Source organism: Muntiacus reevesi, chromosome 21 (assembly GCF_963930625.1).
Source record: "Muntiacus reevesi chromosome 21, mMunRee1.1, whole genome shotgun sequence".
Classification (NCBI taxonomy): domain Eukaryota; kingdom Metazoa; phylum Chordata; class Mammalia; order Artiodactyla; family Cervidae; genus Muntiacus; species Muntiacus reevesi.
Window position 1 is genome coordinate 18,042,725 of NC_089269.1, and position 23,322 is coordinate 18,066,046.

General features: G+C 34.1%; 1 protein-coding gene across 2 annotated transcripts in view; it reads right to left on the reverse strand.

Moving 5' to 3' along the window:
• Positions 1-23,322, reverse strand: part of EPHA3 (EPH receptor A3) — a 387,238-nt gene that overhangs the window by 342,211 nt on the left and 21,705 nt on the right. For both annotated transcript variants that reach the window (XM_065913656.1, XM_065913655.1), the window contains exon 2: positions 20,724-20,788. In XM_065913656.1, the coding sequence (XP_065769728.1) occupies positions 20,724-20,788 (65 nt within the window). The remainder of the gene's footprint in view (positions 1-20,723; positions 20,789-23,322) is intronic.

Consider the following 23,322-nt stretch of genomic DNA (forward strand, 5'->3'; position numbering starts at 1 on the left):
GAGAAAGATGCAAATTGTTGACTATTACAAATTCAGATAAATTTATGAAGAGAAAGCCATAAGATCTTCCACATGTCTACATCTGGAGATCATTCAACATTATTTTAAATAACTTTGATAAGAATCAATTTATTGAAATAATGCTGTGATGAACATTAGACTATATGCATATTTTCAAATTAATTTTTTCATTTTATTCAGATAAATACACAGAAGTATAATTGCTAAATTGTATGGTAATTTTATTTTTTAATTTTTTAGGACCTTCTATACTGTTTTCCACAATAGCTGCACCAATTTGCATTCCCACAAACAATGCATAGTTTCCCTTTTCTCCACATCCTAGCCAATACTTATGTTTCTATTATCTTTTTGATGACAGTCATTCTAACAGATGTGAGGTTGTCTTCTCTGGAGAAATATCTATTCAGGTTCTCTGCCCATTTTTTAATCAGGTTTCTTTTGTTTTTGTGATATAGAGTTGTATTAGTTCTCTCTCTTCATTTTGGATAGGAATCCCTTATCAGATTTGTAAATATCTTAGCTCATTCAGTAGGCTGTCTTTTGTTGTTGATGGTTTCCTTTACTGTGCAAAAGCTTTAAAGCTTGATGAAGCATCCTTTACAATAGCCAAGATATGGAAGCAACCTAGGTGTCCATTGGTAGATGGATGGATAAGGAAGATGTGGTATATATATATATATATATATATATATATATGTATATATGCAAAGGAATATTACTCAGTCATAAAAATTAAAGTAAAATCTTTCCATTTATGATAACATGGATGGACCTACACGGTATTAGGCTAAGTGAAATAAGTCAGATAGAGAAAGACAAATACTATAAAAGTCCACCTATATATGGAATCCAAAAAAACCAAAGAGACAAGCTAGAAACAGACTCATGATACAAAGAACAAGCTATTATTTGCTAGAGCGGAGGAGGGTAAAAGTTGGACAAATTAGGTAAAGGGGATTAAGAGACATAAACTTCTAGTTATAAAATAAAAAACTCAGTGATGTAATGTACAGCATGGTGAATATAGTCAATAATATTGCAATAACTTTGTATGCTGACAAATGATAACTAGATTTATTGTGGTGATAACTTCATAATATATAAAAATATTGAATCCCAATGTTATATATCTGAAATCGATATAATGATATATGTCAACTATACTTCAATTTTTAAAAACTGGTTTAGCTCAAAGAGCTTCAGTTCAGTTCAGTTCAGTTTAGTTGCTCAGTCGTGTCTGACTCTTTGGGACCCCATGAGTTGCAGCACGCCAGGCCTCCCTGTGCATCATCAATTCCCGGAGTTTACTCAAACTCATGCCCATCCAGTCGGTGATGCCATCCAGCCATCTCATCCTCTGTCGTCCCCTTCTCCTCCTGCCCCCAATCCCTCCCAGCATCAGGATCTTTTCCAATGAATCAACTCTTCGCATGAGGTGGCCAAAGTACTAGAGTTTCAGCTTCAGCATCAGCCCTTCCAATTAATACCCAGCACTTACCCACCTGAAAAACGACCGAGTCCACATAAGAGAATGGTTTTAAGGGTGTTTGTAATGGATGTTATTTACAAAAATCTTCTATATGTTTACTTGAAGAATCTCTATATAAAAGAAAAACACATTATGCATGTGTGTGCGTGTCAATGTGTTTGTATTTCTATATGTGCGGATATGCACATATACAACTTAAATTTCTAACACATTTTATTTAGAAAAAAATAAAGCAAGTTATTAGGAACAAAATTTTGTGAACAGTGATTTTAAGCAAAATAATATCAGTTTTCCAAACCTCTCCCTCTTCCTTTCTCTTTTCCTCAAACAGACCACCAGGAAAAAAAAAAAAAATTCTTTTTACATTTTAGAGGGTTTCCCAGGTGGTGCAGTGGTAAAGAATCCACCTGCCAATGAAGGAGATGCAGGAGACTTGGGTCTGATCATTGGGTTGAGAAGATCCCCTGGAGGAGGAAATGGTAACCCACTCCAGTATTCTTGCTGGAAAATCCCATAGACAGAGGAGCATGGCCAGCTACAGTTCCATGGGGTCGCAAAGAGTCGGACATGACTGAGCATGTGTGTGTAGCTGCATACTTTTTAGAAATCATTTTTTCTTTCTGTGAAGAAAAAGAAATGTGTCTACTTTGTGAAGGTATATTTAATTTTATTTTTATCTTGTTGAATGTTCTATGAAATACTGAGGCATTATCAATTTTCATGCTAGTATTACTACAGGAAAGATATTATTATTCCCTAACTTGTTTTAAATTATACATCTAACATCGATCGACCAACTGTTATATTTAAATCAGTGAAAGTGAAAGTGAAAGTCACTCAGTCGTGTCCGACTCTTTGCAACCCCATGGACTGTGGGATTCTCCAGGCCAGAATACGGGAGTGGGTAGTCTTTCCCTTCTCCAGGGGACCTTCCCAAACCAGGGATCGAACCCAGGTCTCCCGAATTGCAGGTGGATTCTTTACCAGATGAGCCACAATAAATTGTGCCTATTCTGACTGTTTTCACAGCTCTCATTAAGCTCTCATAACCTAATAATTCGTCTTTGGAATTAAGACGAATAAACAATTGCAATTCACCATGACCAATTCAACTCATTTTCCGAAGAGATTCAAACTGTTCAGAAGATAAGAAGTAAACCTAATATCTGAGACTCTATTTCACCAAAAATAAATAATTGAATGATATTGAAAAACTAACAAAAATGTAAAAGAGCTATACCGTGTCCTTTTACAAGTGATGTTATGCAAAGAAAGGAAAATCTTGCTATGTTTAGATATTACCTAAGTAAACTGCACCGAAAGTTTTGTAATAATTTCAGACCCAGAATTATGTGAAACAAAACAAAATGGGTTCAAAAAAGAAGCAGTCCTCATTGAGTAGAAGAGGAAGTGAGCATAAAGACAAAAACGTCTTTGGTAAATTCAGAATTCAAAACATATGTAAAACTAGAAATATAAAGTGAAAGTCAAAGCAATATGAAGCAGCATCATACATAGAGGAACCTTAACTGCACGTTGCTAAGTGAATGAAGCCATTCTGGAAAGGTTACACACACTATGGTCCCACCCATAGACATTTCAGAAAAGGAAAAATATAAAGAGAATGAGAAGATCAGTGTGGCCACAGAAGGGGGAAAGGATGAATAGGCACCGCACAGCGGATGTGCAGTGTAGTGAAAACATTCTGTGTGATGGTGAACCAGCATGTACACACATCATGTAGTTGGCAAAACCTAGAAAATTGTACAACGTGAAGAGTGCACTCTAATGTAAACTGTGGACTTAGCTAAAATAATGCATCATATTCATTCATCAAATTTAACATACATATTACAGCATTGCAAGATGTCAATTATTGGGGCACCCAGGGAAGGGGGAAATATATGTGAATTTCTGTACAGAGTATAGTGTACCCTCTGTTCAACTTTTCTATAAATCTAAAATTTCTCTAATAAATAAACTATTATCTTGAAAAACAAACTGATGAGAGTTAAACTTATACATGGTAATATACATTAATGAATAGAAACTGACAGAAAAAAAATTTTCATACTAAATGCAATGGGGTACCCTGGATTGGATACAGGAAAAGAAAGATGTTAGTTGAAAAACTGATGAACTAAAAAAAAAAAAAATGTAGTTAATAGTTAATAGCAATGTATCAGTGTAAATCTCTTAGTTTTTAGAAACATCACCATAGGTATATAAGACATTTTTAAACTTTTTATTTTATATTGGAGAAGAGTTGATTAATGGGCTTCCCTGGTGGCTCAGAAGGTAAAGTATTCCACCCGCAATGTGGGAGACTTGGGCTCGATTGCTGGATTGGGAAGATCCCCTGGAAGAGGGCATGGCAACCCACTTCAGTATACTTCCCAGGAGAATCCCCATGGACAGAGGAGGCTGGCAAGCTGTAGTCCAGGGGTTTGCAGAGTCAGACAGGACTGAGCTGCTAAGCATAAGACATAGCACACGTAGTTGATTAACAATATCATGATAAAGTGTACAACAAAGTGATTCAGTCATACATATACATGTATCTATTCTTCTTTCCCAGAAAACCATGATGTTTTCTTCTGACTCAGATAACCAAGACGGTGTGGTCACTCACCTAGAGCCAGACATTCTGGAGTGTGAAGTCTAGTGGGCTTTAGGAAGCATTACTATGAACAAAGCTACTGGAGGTGATGGAATTCCAGCTGAGCTCATTCAAATCCTAAAAGATGAAGCTGTTACAGTGCTGCATTCATTATATCAGCAGATTTGGAAAACTCAGCATTGGCCATAGGACTGGAAAATGTCAGCTTTCATTCCAATCCCAAAGAAAGGCAATGCCAAAGAATGTTTAGATTACCATATAACTGCACTCATTTCACATGCCAGCAAGATTATGCTAAAAATCTTGCCAGCTAGACTTCAGCAGTACATGAACCGAGAACTTCCAGATATACAAACTGGATTCAGAAAAGGCAGAGGAACCAGAGATCGAATTGCCAACTGAATCATAGAAAAAGAAAAAGCATGGGGATTCCAAAAAACATCTACTTATGCTTCATTGCCGAGGCCAAGGCCTTTGACTGTGTGGATCACAACAAACTGTGGTAGACTCTTAAAGAGATGGGAATAGTAGACCACATTACATGCCTCCTGGGAAACCTATATGCAGGACAAGAAGCAGTAGCTAGAACTAGACATGGAACAACGGACTGGTTCACAATTGGGAAAGGAGTGCATCAAGGCTATATATTGTCACCCTGCTTATTTAACTTATATGCAGAGCACATCATGCAAAATGCCAGGATGGATGAATCTAAAGCTGGAATCAAGACTGCTGAGAGAAATATCAACAACCTCAGATATGCTGATGATATCACTTAAATGGCAGAAAGTGAAGAGGAACTAAAGAGCCTCTTGATGAAAGTGAAAGAGGAGAGTGAAAAACCTGACTTAAAAATCAACATTCAAAAATTGAAGATCATGGCATCCAGTCTTATTACTTCATGGCAAATAGAAGGGGAAAGTGTGGAAACAGTGTCAGATATCATTTTCTTGTGCCTCAAAATCGCTGCAGCCAGTGACTGCAGCCATGAAGTTAAAAGACACTTGCTCCTTGGAAGAATAGCTATGGCAAACCTAGACAGTGTATTAAAAAGCAGAGACACACACTTTGCAGACAAGGCTATGATTTTCCCATTAGTCCTCTATGCGGTTCGATCCCTGGAATGGGAAGATCCCATGGGGAAGGAAATGGCAAGCCACTCCAGTATTCTTGCCTGGGAAATACTATGGACAGAGGAACGTGGCAAGTTATGTCCAGGAGGTCAGAAAATGAGTCAGACATGACTTAGCAACTAAACAACCACAAAAATTATTCCAAAAGAGGCAAAATGTAAAGGCCAGAATCACATGTGATTATGAAATAACCAACAGCTAGGATGAAATGTCCAAACACTAACTGACCGTATTCCTCCTTGGCTCTGAAAGCTGAATGTATTATACAAGAACAACACAAAATCTACTAGTGTGCTAGAAACACCCTGAGACACTGAAGGACAGGCAGGCCTGGCGTGCTGCAGTCCTCGGGATCACAAAGAGTCAGACACGACTTAGCAACTGAACAATAACAAGACTAGAAACTCCTTGCAGGCAGTGCTTTTTTTCTCTCTCTCTTGACTCTAAAATGTCTAGCAAAGGAAGTGCTTATACATGTTCAATGACTGATTCTCAATTACCTAGAGTCAAATGATACAAATATCTTCTGAAGTCACTTTTTAAAACAGCTTATGTTGTATTAAGTAAAATAACAGTTTTTTCTTTACTATTGCTCACAGGTCACATTATGTATTCCAAAAGAAAGCTAATAAATTATGATAGAATAGCAAAGAGAAATCTGGCCTCATTAAAAATATTTTTTTCTCCCAAACTATGCAGATCCTTTTGTAAGGCAAGTTTTTCACTTTTCAGCTTCATTATATTTTACAAAATACCCTGTAAGTAGCAGTTAGTGATTCTTCCGTATTTTGATATCTACTAATTAGCTAAGAGGTCGTAAGCGATTTCCCCATCCTACTGTTAAACAGATTACATTTCATTAACTGTTCAGTCAACTTAAGTCTTTAAATAATTGTTAGTACTGTGCTAGGTTCATGATCTTTTTTGAAAAACCAAAAAATGAGCCCCTGATGGACAAGGTTATTGAAAGACTTGGTGGATCAGAGATCTAAATCAGTACCCTAAGTCCCAATTAATTATAAGAATAAAAATTAGTTATATAAAATTTAAAGAAATAGCCGTTCTTTACATAAAAAGATACCCTTCTTTTCTACACCTTGACTATGGTATTTCATGAGACATATATTGTAATCTTCCAAGGTGACTATTCAGACTTATGTTTGTTTCCTAAAGAACATATAAATTTAAGTAACATATCTCATTTCAATTTTTTGCTTGTAAGTGCCTTAAGATGTTTCATGCTGTATTTCTTTATACTCACTTCTTATGGAACATCTGTTTCTATAACAGGTTAAGCAATTGTCCCTCTCCTGTTTAAGCATTGTTGAAAATAACTACTTATATCTCTGTTGAAAATCATAATTTCTACAGCTCACATCTAATAATATCAGTGTTTTTTCAAAGGAAAATTGATTGCTGAGAGAGAAACTATCTGGTGAACATTTTCTAAGTTTGTCGCTGGTTAAAATTTGTCACTATTCAAAATTTGTCTTTTATTTTCTATTTCTTCTTTGTCTGTCACATATCATAAGTGCATTCTATAATGCTTATCTAGAAATTACCTGTTTTATACTGTAGGTACCATTTATTATAAAATTAATAATGAAATTAAAAGTTTATTTTTGTTTTTTTTGTATCCTTTACTACCAAAATACCCATAGCTAGATCTGCCCAAACTCTAAAGGTATATTATGTGACTTTCTGCATCTGTTACCTTCTATTTGAAAATTTAGCCTTCATAGAATCTATATTTCTCAAACACATGTATGACCATGGTGGATTCAAGTCAATGTATGACAAAACCAATACAATATCGTAAAGTAATTAGCCTCCAATTAAAATAAATAAATTTATATTTTAAAAATCTCAAAAAAAAGAAATTATAACATTGGGACAATGATACAGAATTTCAAATGTAATAGCACATAAGATACTACTAGGCACATTATGTGTTACAGGTGTATATCTTTGAGTGTACATATACATACATAAATATAAGTAAATATGTCATCCATTAGCAATACAATTCATATCTATAGGAGTACTGTTCAACAGTTGATTCTGAAGAACTCTAAAAGTCAAGAAACTTCAGAAGAAACTAAGATACATATCAGTCATCATCAGTAAAATGCAATATCATAGAAATTACCCTAAAATTCATTACCATCTTTCTAAATTCTTTGTATCCTATATCCAGTTGACACCATTTCTTACTGGACATCATAAATGACCAGTATCCATAACTTCCATTCTATGCCATGCCAGATATCTTTCTTGGATGACCTGAATAAACAAACTGTTCTTTGCACCTCTATTTTAAGTCCATAGAATGAGCTTCCTAATGTCTAGACTGCTGAACAATTTTCCATTAAAAGAATCCCAACCATCTGACATGGTGTATGAGGCTCTTCACAGTCCAGGATAATTCTGTTTTTCCTTTCACAAATTCCATGTTCTGCTCTTCTCTACATTACTTTCAGAATACAGGCGCTATATTTTTTTCTCTATTTTATAGTCTGTGTTTTGTGTATGTGATGCCTAATCACATATACCTCGTAAATTACTATTTATGTTTAAAGCTTCACATATTTACTCTTGACATAGTTTACTCTGACTCACATTAAGCAGAGCTGATGACACACATTTCGGTATTATTGAATCACTGTGTATCTTAATTGATGACTATCACTATATTGTAGTTACTGCTCCATGCATTCTCTTCTACCAGATTGCTTCTCAAGGAAATGGCTTCATTAACTCTCTTACAATAGGCAGTATAGAATAATGGTAATGTGCATAAAGTAAAAAGTCAGACTCCCTGGTTTTATTCCTGGCTCTGTCACTTACTAAGTGCATGATCTTGTTTAGTTATTTAAATTTGGAGGTGGGGCTTATTTTTTCTGTAAAATGAGAGTAAAACGTTATCAGACAGTCGTGAGAATTAAACAAGTTGACATGGAGAGCACTACAAATAGAGCACAGACTGTAGAAATATTAGCAATAGTCACTGTTTTTTGTATCTTTTACTGCCTATCATAGTAGCAGCACACAGCAGGAGCTCAAGCAGTTACTAAACAGGATGAATGAATTCCAATACAGGGGAGCTTGTGCAAGCCCTGTTTATATTGCATAGACTATTTCAGAATTCGATTCCAAAAAATAATGTGACTCCACGGAATTTCCTTTCTAAAATAATGTTAGCATCTTTAGTTCTTCCCATGGTGTTTACCACTAGAGATTTTCTTTGAGTTAGGATCATGTATTTCAGAGATGAAAAAGTATTCATTTTAGAGGAGATTATTACCATGGCAAATTATACCACAAAATATTTCTTGGGTTATAAAACTCCTGCCCTGATTTTTACATTCTAGTTTACAAAATCTGCTGAAGAACTAACTTGCTATCCTAACTTATAATTATCACATTACAGAAAGCTACATAAGAATGTCTTATATTTCTATAAAAATATTCCATAAAAATTACTGTTCAGAAGACAAAAATATTGTTAATAATTTTGAGATGTTTAAAATCTTGAGGATTTATTGGTTAGAAGATAACACATCTAAGACTTCTATCTGAAGACTAGTTACATTAAAATGATGTACTAATTTTTTTTAAAAGATCTCAAAACATTCGTTGGTTCTTATGAAAACTGAGAGTAAATGAGATTTGTTTTGATTATGGGCTAACATATAAAACTACTAGTTCAATGCAAGTACAGTGATATTTGAATCTAAGCTAAAATCAATTTTTAGTTGTCAGAGAATGAGTTAAGAATTTTTAGGCAGAAAGTGACATCTCAGTCCCTGGATCATAAATCAAGTTGTGATGAGAGGATAGGGATACACGAGAGAATGGAGAGCTAATAATAATCCTATACAACCCAATTTTCCTCTTGGCCTTATGAAAGATCAGCATTTTTCAACTGCTGAGAAAAGAGTGCAATACTGACTGATGTATCCCAAGATTTGGTTATTCTTTAGGATACGGTAAGGCAAGACATTCAGACAAAATAGCCCTGAAATTCTGTGAAATGTAGTCTCTTCAACATTAAATCACATAATCTTGAATCTTTCTTTGGTACCGTCCTCAGCCAAGACAGAGAGATTAATGAAAGACCACTAAACAGGCCCAGAAAGCAATGATTTTGAGGATGACCTTGAGGATCCCTGAGCTTCAGCTGCTTGTCTGTGTAATTAAGGAATTGCAGTAGATGATTTCTAAAGTCTCTGCTGGCTCCAAAATTGATTACTCATTCAAATATATGCTACTGCTCCAAATAATATGCCCCCCTTATAAGAAAGTGAAGCAGCTCTATCAACAAACATTTTCACAAAATTCTATACAGTTATCTTTGGTTTAGAAATACATTGTTACCTGCTTTTTCAACACTCAAGAGAATGAGTGAATTAAAATTGAAATTATCACTGATTCTACTTTAAAAACGGATTACCCAGCACATCCATCCATTCAGGATAGACATGACAAACGGTTTTATAGCACAGTTTACAAAATTGATTCATATCATCCATGAGCTTTAAACTCCATTGAAGACTTTTGAGATCAATGTTTATGACTACCAGATGCCTTGATATTCACGGCACGGAGTAAGTATCCAGGTGTAGACTAAGAGTTAAGGTTCTTTGAAACCACCATGCTGTGTCTGTCCTCTCTTCCTGCAAGAGTTGAATCTCCCTGGTTTCTGGATTCATGGTCTTATCACTTTATGCTAAGAAAAAAGATCACTCTTTACATTTGTCTAAAGTTTGAAAAATTCCAGACAAAGGAGCCTGATGGGCTACAGTCCATAAGGTCCCAAAAAGTCGGACATAAATGATTGACTGAGCACACATGGGCCACAAAAACCTTAACTTATTCTTAGCCCTACACCCAAAAGAACATTAACTGGTACTGTCGCTTGGAAGGGAAATTTGATTACATTTATCAAGCATCTTATGCCCTCATTTTTTCCTTTTGCTTTGTCTTCCTTAGTTCATTAATTTTTCTTCTGTGGAGTTCCCCAAAGGTCTTATAACTTACACAATTCACCAAATTTGGTTTCTCTTTATTTTATGCCTTTATTATAAAAATGATCTATTAATAAAAATTCTTTATTTTTAATATCCCTTTTTGGAGTGTCGGCCAGATAATGAAAATTTAGCCTATGCCAAATCACTAAGATACACAATTAGAAGAACAGAGGGCTGACCCTTGGTTTCTATAATCTGTTATGAGAACTTTTACAGTGATTTTCAAATGCTTTTTCTGACTCCTGTCTGTCCTTTGATTACAGTAACCTCCATAATCACCTCTTTAAAATATGACCCTTGCATAATCTCCAATATCTTTAGTGGGGCACATAAAATCTATTATAAGCTGATCTCAGTAACTTTCTAGGCATGTTTCATAGTCATTTTCCAAACAAACTTAAATTCAAGTAACTCCTTGATGGGGAATTTTCATGTTTCTATTCCAATTTCACTATCACTTAATTTATGGTTTGTCTAGTCTTTTGGTTTTAATGTTATCTCTCTTATTGTGAGCAATGGATGCAAATGTATAAACATCTTTAGAATTTACAAATACTGAAGCTACTACAATCAACTTAAACTGAGGTCCAATATTACATGAGAGAAACTTGAGAATTCTAAAATGAATTCCTGTTACAAAAGTGCTAAGAATAGATTCCTTGGGTGGCTGGTAAAATGCCTATTTTTCCTGCTATGTGTTTATTGTCATATCCTAAATTTTAAAATATCCAGAACTATATTTATCAAGAATTATGCATGGTACTGCATCGAGAGTTTGGAACAAACTACAGCACAGAACCGTATCAAGCAGCAGTCGATTCCTTTCATAAGTAATCCCTGTTTCATTATAGCAGATGATGATTTTCTAGCAGAGTGGTTCCCAAAGTTGAACAGCATGACAATCACATGGAAAGCCTGAGAAGAAACAGATTGCTGAACCCTGATCCCAGGATTTGTAACACAGTAGTAGGTCTCAGTTAGAAGCCCAGAATTTTGCATTTCTAATAATTATTGTTTAAAAATTAAAAACAAAAAAATCCACCAAAATTAAAAACAATTTCAATATATTAGTTTATATAGATACAGCTATATATGTCTGTAGTTTTACATATATATATAGTTTTATATAACTGTATATACATAATGTGTGTGTGTATATGTTAAGCTGCCTTATTACTAGAATGAATAAAACAAACTTTCAAACAGGCTATTCAGAAAATTGAGTATACTATCCCCCTTGATGTTTTCCATCTTATGTCCCATGTAAAAGGGATAAATGATTTTAGCAAGTCCCAAGAAATCTGGGCTATTACATTGATAATTCTTCTTCATATAACATTTCCTGAATAAAGTGAACATCACTAGCAAAAAAGAAACAAAACTGATGGCAATCAGTGAGCTACAAAGTTTGCAGAAATACTTGAAGTGGCTTGTATTGTAATTGTTATATAACCTTTAAATGTTCTCAGGTCCAATGGCTCTCATTTGGGACATGGGACTTATTTAAAAAGTGTTTTACACTGTATTTTTTTACAGGCCAAATTTAATTTCTTTAAAAAAAATCTTTCAAAAGAAATGAAACACCAGTGAATAATAAACCTAAAAGTCAAGACGATTAATTCATGAAATTAAAAAGAAAATATTTAAGGAGTAAAGTAAATAAGTAAAACTTTTGGGAAAATTATGATTTCTATAAATTCCCATCAAAATTCTTGACTTACACTTAATGAAATGACAGAATGGAAATTCGTCTCCTTTGGAACACATATGCTACATTTATATCCTATATTCAAATGAAAACTTGGAAACTTGAAAATATAACATTTGTTCTAAGTATGCTCTTTAAAATATTAAGGGAGCTGGACATTTCTTAGCAATACAAAAATTGATATCCAATCTGCTATATACCCTTTTGTATATGTGTCAACAAATTTAATGTAAAATAAGTATGAAAGCCATTCTTTTTTTAAGTTTAATATCTATATTTTGGTTATTCTTATTTTAATAATTCCTTTTTATTAAGAAAGTACTTTCACTTGAAGTTGCGCAAAATAAAATATTTTGGTGCTAAGAAAGTTATTTTTATAAAATGCTATCAATATGAAAAATCACGAGAAGCAAAACTTTACTTCCAAATTGAAATTTTTTAAAAAACAAATATGAAAGCAACATAATACATTTATTAAATATTTAAACATTCAAATTAGACATGAAAATTATTTGTGTATCTTAGCTTCTTATTAACTTTGTAGTTATTTATGTTAAATGACTACTATCATTTAAATGTTAAATATCACAAAGCACAAATTTATGGGTAAAGCTGAAATAAAGAAAACCCATTCCAATATGTTTCAAGTCTCCTTTCCTATAAGCCCAACAAAGCTATACATCAAAGCAAAAAAGAAAAAAAAAAGTATATCACATGTCACACTTTAAAAATTCTAATTCAATCCCCAAAATACAAACAAGCATTGTTTTGATACAGAAAGGAGGATTCATACAGAAATATACAACATTATCAATGAAAAATATTTCTTTTTCTTTAAACACTAACATCACTTCTGATAAAACAGATACAAGATAGCATTTTAAATTTTATAAATTTAATATTGCTAGAATAAATTCTATTTTTGTTTATTTCTATCACTTATTCACCTTCCCCCTTATTTTATAATGTATTTTACTTCAAGGAGAGGTTAAAAAATACCTATAAAACTTTGTCATATTTTTCTAATTCATCAGACAACTTTCCTTGAAAGGTCAGCACAGTGGGTGAAAGTGACATATATAAAATATATAGCATTGCTCATGTTAGGCAGAAAAATTTTAAATGACCAAGAATCACATGTCAAAAATTTTATTTTCTTGGATGGACTATTCAGCATACGAAGAGAATTTGGATTGTGATTCACAAAGCCAGAGTCCCAGGTGGTTATCATTGACACCCAGTTGTCAACATATTCTTTCTGCATTTCAGACACCATTCACAAAATGAAAGGTAGAAATCCAGTAGGTAAGACTTCTAGAATCCAGACTTCACAAATAGCAATAATTCCAATACTGAAGGCAAATTATACTATATTAGAGACTTTAGAGAATATTTTTATTATTTCCATTATTCTTGATGATTCACTCAATTCTAAATATTTCTAGTTTTAGGTAATTGGAATTTATTTGCAGGATACCAGATTTTTACCCCTAGACAACAGCCTATATAATTTTCAATATAGAGCTATCTTAAGCTACTTTTCTTTTTCAGTTAACTTCCAATGCATAGGCTTGTAGAATTTCTAAATACTAAATACTTAGTATTTTCTACTAAGTAGATTTGCTAGTACAAAAATTAATATATGTAATATAGATATAGATGTATATCTATACTATTATATATGCACATTTATATATTACACAAATACATCTGTAATATATACTCATACATATATAATATATACACTATAGTATGTGTAATTTTACTTAAGTTATGCCATTGAAAAGAGAGTGAAATCATTAACAGACCCCATCTAAAACAACAGATTGGAACATCAAATTTTTCTCAACAAATGCAAAATCGGTGTTAGTTTCATTATCCTCCCTTGTATTGGGAAGCTTTCATTATTTACTTATCCAGGTAATTTAAATTTATGGGCCATTAATCTAAGAACCTTAAATGGGAGAAAAACAGGGGGAATTTCATGAAATGGGAATTAGTGTCAAAGAACTTCCTGTTTCCAGGCTGAGATAAATATCAATGAAATAACTGCAATCACGTAGAACTACAAACTGAGGCGGTACAACAAAGAACAAGGCAGAAGAGCTAATAGGTGTCATATCCTAGTCTTGGGGGCGGCAGGAGGGTGGCATATGAGAGCTAGAAGGTATCCCTGAAGAAGAAATATTAATATTTTGAGGAAATTCTAACCCTTATTTTGATTCTTTCAATTCAAAATGTATTTCAAGATTATATGCAAACTTTGACCTGTGCATATTCAATGAAATAGCAATCATGTGCTGTTAATGGAAGTATTTTGAGTTCTTAATTGAGAAGCGGTATTAATTGGCACCCCAGGTAATACTATCAACTTTCCTTTTCCAAAATTCAAGTCTAAGACATGGTGTAGACTGAGATTAAAGCAGACGTATCAATGAATTGACTATTCATTAGAAGGACTGATGCTGAAGCTGAAGCTTCAATACTTTGGCCACCTGATGTAAACAGCCGATTCACGGAAAAGACCCTCATGTTGGGAAAGATTGAAGGCAGGAGGAGAAGGGGACGACAGAGGACAAATGGTTGGATGGCATCACCAACTCAATGGACATGAGTCTGAGCAAGCTCTGGGAGATGGTGAAGGACAGGGAAGCCTGGCATGCTGCAGTCTATGGGGTGGCAAAGAGTTGGACATGACTGCGCAACTGAACAACGACAGTTAATGAATTTAGCGGGTTTGGATTAGAATGGAAAAATTGTAAAATTTATCTAAGATTAAGAAATGATATCAGTATACCTCTTTTACATACATTTGTGTATATAGACAGATAGATAGATAGATGATAGATAGATAGATATAGTTGGATATATAGGAACATCTCACTTGCCCAACTATCATTTACTCTAAAGTGCTGTGACTTAGAAATTACTATTATGCCTCAATTAAATGTGAGGATAAATACTAATGAAGGTTAATAGGCCTGCATTAGCTCATGCAGCAATAAAAGATACAGCCAGAATCCAAATGCAGATGTGCTGATTCTACATGATGTGCTTATTCTATTTTACTATCCTTCCTGTTATCTTTGACATTATCTTAAAGCACAGAAAAAGACAACCTGGGAAAATACAGATAACATTGTAGGATAGAATTATGCATTGCCATAGCCTTGATTGAGAAATCAGGGTGTCTGACCAGGAGATAAAGCATTACATCCTATCAGGATATCTTTACCTGGAAAGTATGAGAAATACAAAAAGAGTGGATTCAATAAGGAAAACATATGCCTCCACATAACTTAGTGGTTCTGAGGTGTCAAGGTTCCTGGATGGCCTATCTAATGCTCTCTGGCTCTACCTTTCTGGCCATTAAGGGAGTGCAGGTCCTCCAGACTGGACTCTGGGCCATCACAGAGCAAACTCAGAGGCCCAAAGCACCTGGCCTCCCCCCACGTTTTTTTTTTTTTTTTTTTTTTTTTTTTAATTGGAGGACCACAATTATAATATTGTGTTGGTTTTGGCCATAGGAGAACATGAATTAGCCATAAGTATACATATGTTCCCTCCTTCTTGAACCTCCTTCCAACCTCCCAACCCATCCCACCCCTCTAGACTGTCACAGAGACCTCCTCCTAACTTTTTATTGGAAGGAAACGTTCCCAAAGTCACTGGGGTCCTGGTCCAGTCTCACTGGCTTTGCATACTCTTGCCTAAACCAACACTGGAAAAATGACTTAATTATCATGATTTGCTCTCAGATAAATCAATACTCACCCTGCAAAGTAATAGAGGGGTCATTTTCGAAAGGAACACATAGGAGGGTGAAAACATGAACCGTTTCAGTGTTCCATCAGCAAAGAAAAACCAGGGAACAAATATTGGGTGAGCAACCAATGGGGTCTCTATTTGCAAGAAGACTGTTTTCTATTTAAGTGCATTATCACTGTTAAGTCAGCAATAAATAGCTAGGAAAATCTTTATCAAAAAGTACCTAAAAGAATTGAAAGATGGAGGTGGTTTAATTTTTTTTTAATTTACAATTGCTGATTTTGAGACTTTTAATTTTACCCCACCCCTCCCTCAAATCTCTCTTCATTTTCTTCTCCTTAGTTGAGTTTATTTAATTGAATCAAAGTTCTTGATTCCTTTGTACTGCTTAACCATCTTACCAATATTATCCTAAGTGAAAACTATGTAGCCTACTTCCTACTAATCTCGTCTCTGTAATCATACACAGACTAAGACATTTCAATCGACCAATCAATTTAAGTACTAGTCATGTGTAAACTATAGATTTTTTCTATATTACAATCCAACAATATGTATGGGCTTCGATATATGTTGATTATTCCCTAAATCAAAAAAATATTTAAACTACTGACTTATTTACTAACACTTCTCAATAATTAAGCCCCAAATTCAAATGTTATTGATGTAATTCATAGTTTATAGGGCCAGAGAAGGCTAATTGCTTGTTTGCTTTACTAAAGTGAACAAACTTAGTACCAGAAAATATCTATGTCAAAGAAAACTTTTTACTGAAAATGAATTATAATGAATTATCATGACCTTCTTGATAATTTCAGTTGAGTAATATTTCCATGAAATTCATTAGAGAACACCAAAGTTTCATTAAACTTCTTCACAGACCTTTTTATCCATTCCTAATAACATAGTATCAAACTGAGAGCTCAGATGATAAAGAATCTACTTGCAATGCAAGAGACCTGGTTTTGATCCCTGGGTCAGGAAGATCTCCTGGAGAAGGGAACGGCAACCCACTCCAGTATTTTTGCCTGGAGAATTCCATGGACAGGCAACAATCCATGAGGTTGCAAAGAGTCAGACATGACTGAGCAATTAACACAATAGCATACTTTTCTACCAGGTTTCCTTTAAGATATGAAGTACTATTTAAAAATAGAGAAATAATCCTCCCAAGAAAATAACGTAAGTCAATTCTAAGGTTTTACGTGTGAATATATCTCTGAGGAAGAGAATGAATAGGAATAGAAAAGACTATATATGAAGGAATGAGCCTCTCTTGGCAATTTTCCCCCAAATAATAATTTTACATAGCTCGGGTGATGTAATCATTACATGAAAGACATTTCAAATTTGGAAAGAACTATTGGTCTATTTCTTAAAACTTATATTTAAAAAGGTTTGGCATTTAGAGCTTCTGATGGAAGTATGGCTGGGACTTAAAGAAGTTGCTGACTACCCTTAAGGTCTTTTCAGTGACCACATCTCCTGATGGATCACCAGTATCCACTCCCTGAGTAAGGGCTTCTCAACCTGGAAGCTGTCATTTTGCACCAGGTCATTCTGAGTTGTAGGAAGCTGTCATGTTCTTTGTAAGATGTTAAGTAGGACCCCTCGTTTCCACACTAGATGCCTGTTGCGTCCTGCCTACCCAGTTGTGACAGCCAGCATATCTCCAGACATATATCCCCATGGGGCAAAATCAAAATCGCCTCCCCACTTACCTACCCCTTCATCAATTGAGAACCATTTCCCTAAATCAAAAGTGCCAGCTTTTCTATGCCGCTTGTCAAGTCATACTCACAGAAACAAATAGAAAAGTGGTTGCCAAGAGGTGAGGGTGGGGGAAATAGGAAGGGGTCGGTAAGATGATACACACTGTCAGCTGGGGAGGTAGGACTGAGGATCTAATGTAGTACCTGGTGACTACAACTGATAACACAGTATCACAATACTGAAATTTTCTAAGAGAGTAGAACATGCATGTTCTCAGAAAAACAAAACAAAACCAGAAGCGAGTAGGATATTTAAGTGATTAAGTATGCTGTGACATCATTATAATTTTTTCCTCCAAAGTTTATATTTTAGTTAACCTGAAAACAGATGCACTTCTACTTATTAGGGTTAATTAATTAAAACAATAACTAGTTCAAACTTATTTCCAGCTATCACTTCATTTTTTATGGAAAACCCTGAGGCATATATAGCACTACTGATTTAACTATCTATTCCTTTTAAACTAAAACAAACACAAAATTCTTATATCCTAGTCAAATTGAAAATGGCAATGATTAGGCAATAAAAATAATAAATTGAATCTACAGGCACAAACAATCATACAAGAGAAGATGTTAAATCCCAAACGTCAACTGACCATAGAGTTTCCAGTCAAGAATATCATCAGTATCTCAAAAAGAAATTAATATTAACATCACATTTTCTAAATTAGTGCTACTATTTCCTCATGGACATTATGGTTAACATAACATGTGGAGGGGAGAAGATTAAAAGAAAAAATGTGCTACAAATCAACCCAGGACAATAATTTACATATTTGATTTTTCCTTTTCTCGTTTACTAAATCTTTGGGGACTTAAGGTATTATAGGCATCACTATCTGCCAGGGAGATGTTTTTCATCTCCCTGCTAGTTTTAATGATAAGCTTGGAGAGGGTGGCCAGCTATTTTAAGGCCATTTAATGCATCTGAAAAGCCATGAAGAGGAGGCCAGAGTGCCTGAGGTCAGCTTTCTGAGGCTGAAGGAGAGACTGAAAGCTGTTCATGAGAAAACCATAAGTGATTCCTAGGAGAAAGGAAGTGGGAAATTGGGCAAGAGATGGGAAAAGTCAAGAGACAAGTTACCCGTACCCTGAGGAGTGTTTCTTAAATTTAATGTGCTTTAATGTGAATCACCTGAGGCCATGTTAAGAAGCAGATTCTGACTCAGAAAGTCTGGGGTGGGGCTGAATTTCTGAGAATCCCCCACATGCCGACGCTGCAGATTGGTGCATGCACACTTTACATGGCAGGGTTCTAGAACACCCTTCCCCATCCCCCATATATCTGGAAATGAAAGTGTTAACTTTGTTCATCATAAAATCTACGAGATAAGCAAGGTAAATGAATTCATTTCCCCAAATATTCAACATGGAGAAACAAGTTTTCCTTATACCTTCTTTAAAGCAGAAATAAAAAAGAGAGAAGTAAACTGCTGCTTTGATATTTAAGTTAATTTGTTAATTTTTTATTTTTTAAAGATATATTCTATTTATATTTATAGGTGTAAAGAATTAGTAAGGTTTTGCTTTTCATACCTTCTTAGACAGCAATCATATCTTCTATGATATGTTATCTTATGGAGTAATGAAAAACTCATATTTCTAAAGTCAACATTATAGTGGAGTATGAGTTGGGCAATGAGTTTTAAATCAGTTTTCCAGCTCAAACCTGAGTTTCTACTCATTTGTTATAACTACCCAGGATGTGCTTTATCTTAACCATTTGATTCCTTTTGCACCTATGGGAAAACCAAATGCTGGCTTACTTCATACTCTCCCTTTCTGAGCCACAAACTAAGACCTGATTATGTGATAGGTTTTGGCATTATGTCAATATCAAGGTGCACCAGAAAGAGAAGCAGATACAAGATGACAGACAGATGAAGTATCCCTGATGCAAAACATCCGTTGGTGAGGAAGAAGCTGCTAGTAAAAATTAGTATGTTTAGGCACAGAAATTTAAAGACTGAACACCAAGTCAAAGTAATTATAACTTCTTTGAAAAGAGGACGATGTAGGAATAAAATAAATAGGAATATATACCTTTTTTCCTACAAAAACTATTTCTAAATAGCACTTTGTATTTTCTACAAGCTATCCTTGGAAACAAAACAGATGTGTTTAGGCATTTTTTGTAGTTTTTTAGGAAGAAGAATTTTCCAAATGTATGAGCCTCTTTTTCTTCTGAAAGAAAGAATGTATGACAGAAAACCACAAAATACTGTAGAGCAATTATCCTTCCATTAAAAAAAGAAAAGGAAAACTTTTCTCACACAAAGAATTATCATAAAAAATATTTAAAAAAAAAGAATTATCATAAACATTCCGGTCCCAAAATGGCATATACTTTAGTAACCTGTGTCTTGTTTCATAATGTTAAAGGTATATACAAAGCTTAGAATTTAAAGGCAGTCATATTTTTCCTGGTTTCCCAAGGGTAAAGAAACCACCTGTCTATGCAAGAGATATGAGAGACAGTTCGGTCCCTGGGTTGGGAAGATCCTCTGGAGAAGGGCATGGCAACCCACTCCAGTATTCTTTCCTGGAGAATCCCATGGACAAAAGAGCCTGGTGGGCTATATAGCTCAAAGGGTCGCAAGGAGTTGGACATGACTGAACGACTTAGCAAGCATATATATATATTTTGTAAATAAAATGCCTAATTTTAAACTGACCTAGACAAATTGAAGACATTTTAAGCAAAGGAATGAAGGCAACACAGGTTTATAGTCTTGACAAATACATCCTATTCTACTTGGAATTGTCTCCACAGTTGATTTTAAGGCTACAACTCTAGAGGCGACCATCTCCAAATACACATTTTCCACATCACTTAAAATTTGTGAAGTCTCTTCTCAACTCACTGATTCTGACTGCATCACAAAAAGATGTTAGGTATCACGCCTAGATCATTTGCATCATGACAGTAATAGTCAAACCACTTATTTTAGTTCATTCAAGCTATGGATAAATTCAGAAGAGGAAAAAAAAAAAACTTCCAAATGCTCAATAGTTCCACTGGACACAAATATTAAGCTGTGTTAGTCCATGTATTGACTACAGTGATAAATGAAATTTTTCATCAGAAGTGTAGGAGTTCCTGTTCCCAATAATCCTAATCTCTAAGAAAGGCAATGCACAGAATTGTGTTCCTTTCAAAAGTTAACCAAACTCACCCCATGTGATGGATAGGAGATCCAGCCCAGCTCCCCTTGAATGGTTTTTGAATCCAGTAAATTGACTGAAAAAAAACAAAACAAAACACAGGTACACAAACACAGTTAAAAGGAATGAATTCTATTTTACTCTGTCAAATTGACATTGTGTGTGTTGCTGAAATGACAACATGTTAAAAAACACAACTCTGCTCATTCTCATTATCTGTGTACGATTCATATAAGAAGGGTATTACAAAGAAAAGAAATAATAGGGAAAGGTAAGGGACCAAAAGTTTCTATGACTTTTTTTTAAACTGTTTATGTTTGTTTATAAATATATTATATTCAATATACTGACAGAATAATTTCAGATTTAAAGAGGACACTATAAAAATGCAAAGTAGGAAACACTAATGCAAGCAAGAAATCAAAATAATTGCAAAGACCATTAAATTTGACAAATTGACACATGATTTCACTATAAATTAGTTAAATATGATTCCATAGTGAAACATATTTTTTACATATCATACTGCCCCTGGCCAAATATACTATTCTGTAATCTGTAATTTTTAAATACTGTATAAATTGTGTACTTATACATAATGAATAAAATGCTTAGCTACCAGTTTGAGGAAAAACCAAAGTAAAAATGTGTATTATAATCAGACCTGTGTAAATTTGTACTTATTTAAAGAAAGTATTGTTATCCAAAGGCTTCAATAATTTTGCTCAGAATTTTCTGCTAATTATTAAATCTGGTGAAGATAAAATATAACAAGAATGTGGCTGCATTTTGAATATCTTAAAAGAGAAAGGCAAATGATTTATTTTAAGCCCAGAAAGTATTAATTTGAAGTGGATTAAAATATAAAAAGTTACTTTAATAACAAAGGGATTGTGTTGATTGTCAATCTGTTAAATAGTGGAAACTATAGCTTTACCACACCCTTTTTCTAAATTAGAAAATAACCCCATGATTGATTAATGGAAGATGCAGAAGAAATTTACATAAAATATGAAGGTATTATTAACATGAACTAGAGAAGGTGAATCAATAAATATAATAAGAGAGACTTATTTTGAAGGGTTCCATATATTCACAAGTCAAAACATAACGTTAATATAGGCAAAGTACATGTCCACATGCTGTCAATAAAGTGTTTCATGATGCATGAAAAGCACCACCCTTTCTTAAATCATCCCACTTATTGTCTTACAAAGGAAACACTAAACTTATAAAATGTTAAGAAAAAGAATTATATGTGATTGATGTTAGAATTCTGAATTTTCAAGGACTGATTTTAAAAGATATCTGGTTAGATGAAAAATATACAAGATGAGTATAAGAAAAATTTCTAATCATTAAGTTAAAAAAGATAAAATTCTCAAAGTCAGATTCTCTAAGTTTTGTGAGTAAAAACAAACAAGCAAAAAAAAAAAAAAAAAAGAAAGAAAGAAAGAAACACACAAAAAAAACCCTATAAACTTAATTTATTACATTGGAATTCCTTAATGATTAAACTTTTTTCCCTTCACAATAAGTTAATCCCAGTGAGAAGTAATTATATTTAGGTTAAAGGAGGAGAAATTTGTTGCATAGATTGCATAGTGTAATTTCCATAATGAAATTATTTCCTCAGATATCAGTTTGGAAATTAACAGTATGCTTAATTGTATTGAAGTTATCTCTGAAAAATGATTCTTTAAAAACATTTACCAGTTAATGTTACAGATAATATTTTAGATTGAGCTCAGTTGCTCAGTCGAGTCCAACTCTTCAACTCCATTGACTGTAGCCCACCAGGCTCCTCTGTGCATGGGATTTCCCAGGCAAGGATACTGGAGTGGTTTGCCATTTCCTTCTCCAAGGGATCTTCCCTACCCAGGGCTCAAACCCATGTCTCTTGTATCCCCTGCATTGTCAGGCAGATTCTTTACCACGAGTGACACCTGGGAAGTCCAGAATTTCAGATTAAATCATGTTAAAGAATTTTTGAAAAGATGAGAATACATCCTCACCTTTAAAGTATGTTACCAACATTCATTCTGATAAAGACACACCTACTGCAGTTGTTGGTTCTGTCAGTCATCAGGTGACTTCTCATCAGGTGATTTACACTCAGAGATTTGCATAGTAGAATCTGCAGGGCCAGTATTCATAAGCTATTAGATCAGATTTGTAATGTCTTTAGGGATTTAAGTGATTCAATGTTTTGTGTGTATGTAATAGTTGAATATGTACTAAATGATGAATATATGTCACTCCACAAGCTAAGATGAATGGATGATTTAATTTCAATATTAATAACCAGAGGAAAAAAGTGTTTGAGGCAAGGAAAATGTGATTTAGTAAATTTAGTAAATTACTCATTGGAAGGTAGGTTGTTCACTAAAGAGCTATACCCTTAAGTTTTCTCTGATGATAATGATGAGGGGGAAAAAGACTAGATTAATCACACTAGCATTTGGTTTCTACTCAAAGGAGAAAAGTTAAACCAAAAAGAATTGCACTGCATTGTCAATTAAAATTAAGTGTGAGAGATTAATTAAATCTATTGCATTCACTCAGAAATTGAATTTTTAGTGCACTCTATTTAACTTGAATGAGGCAACA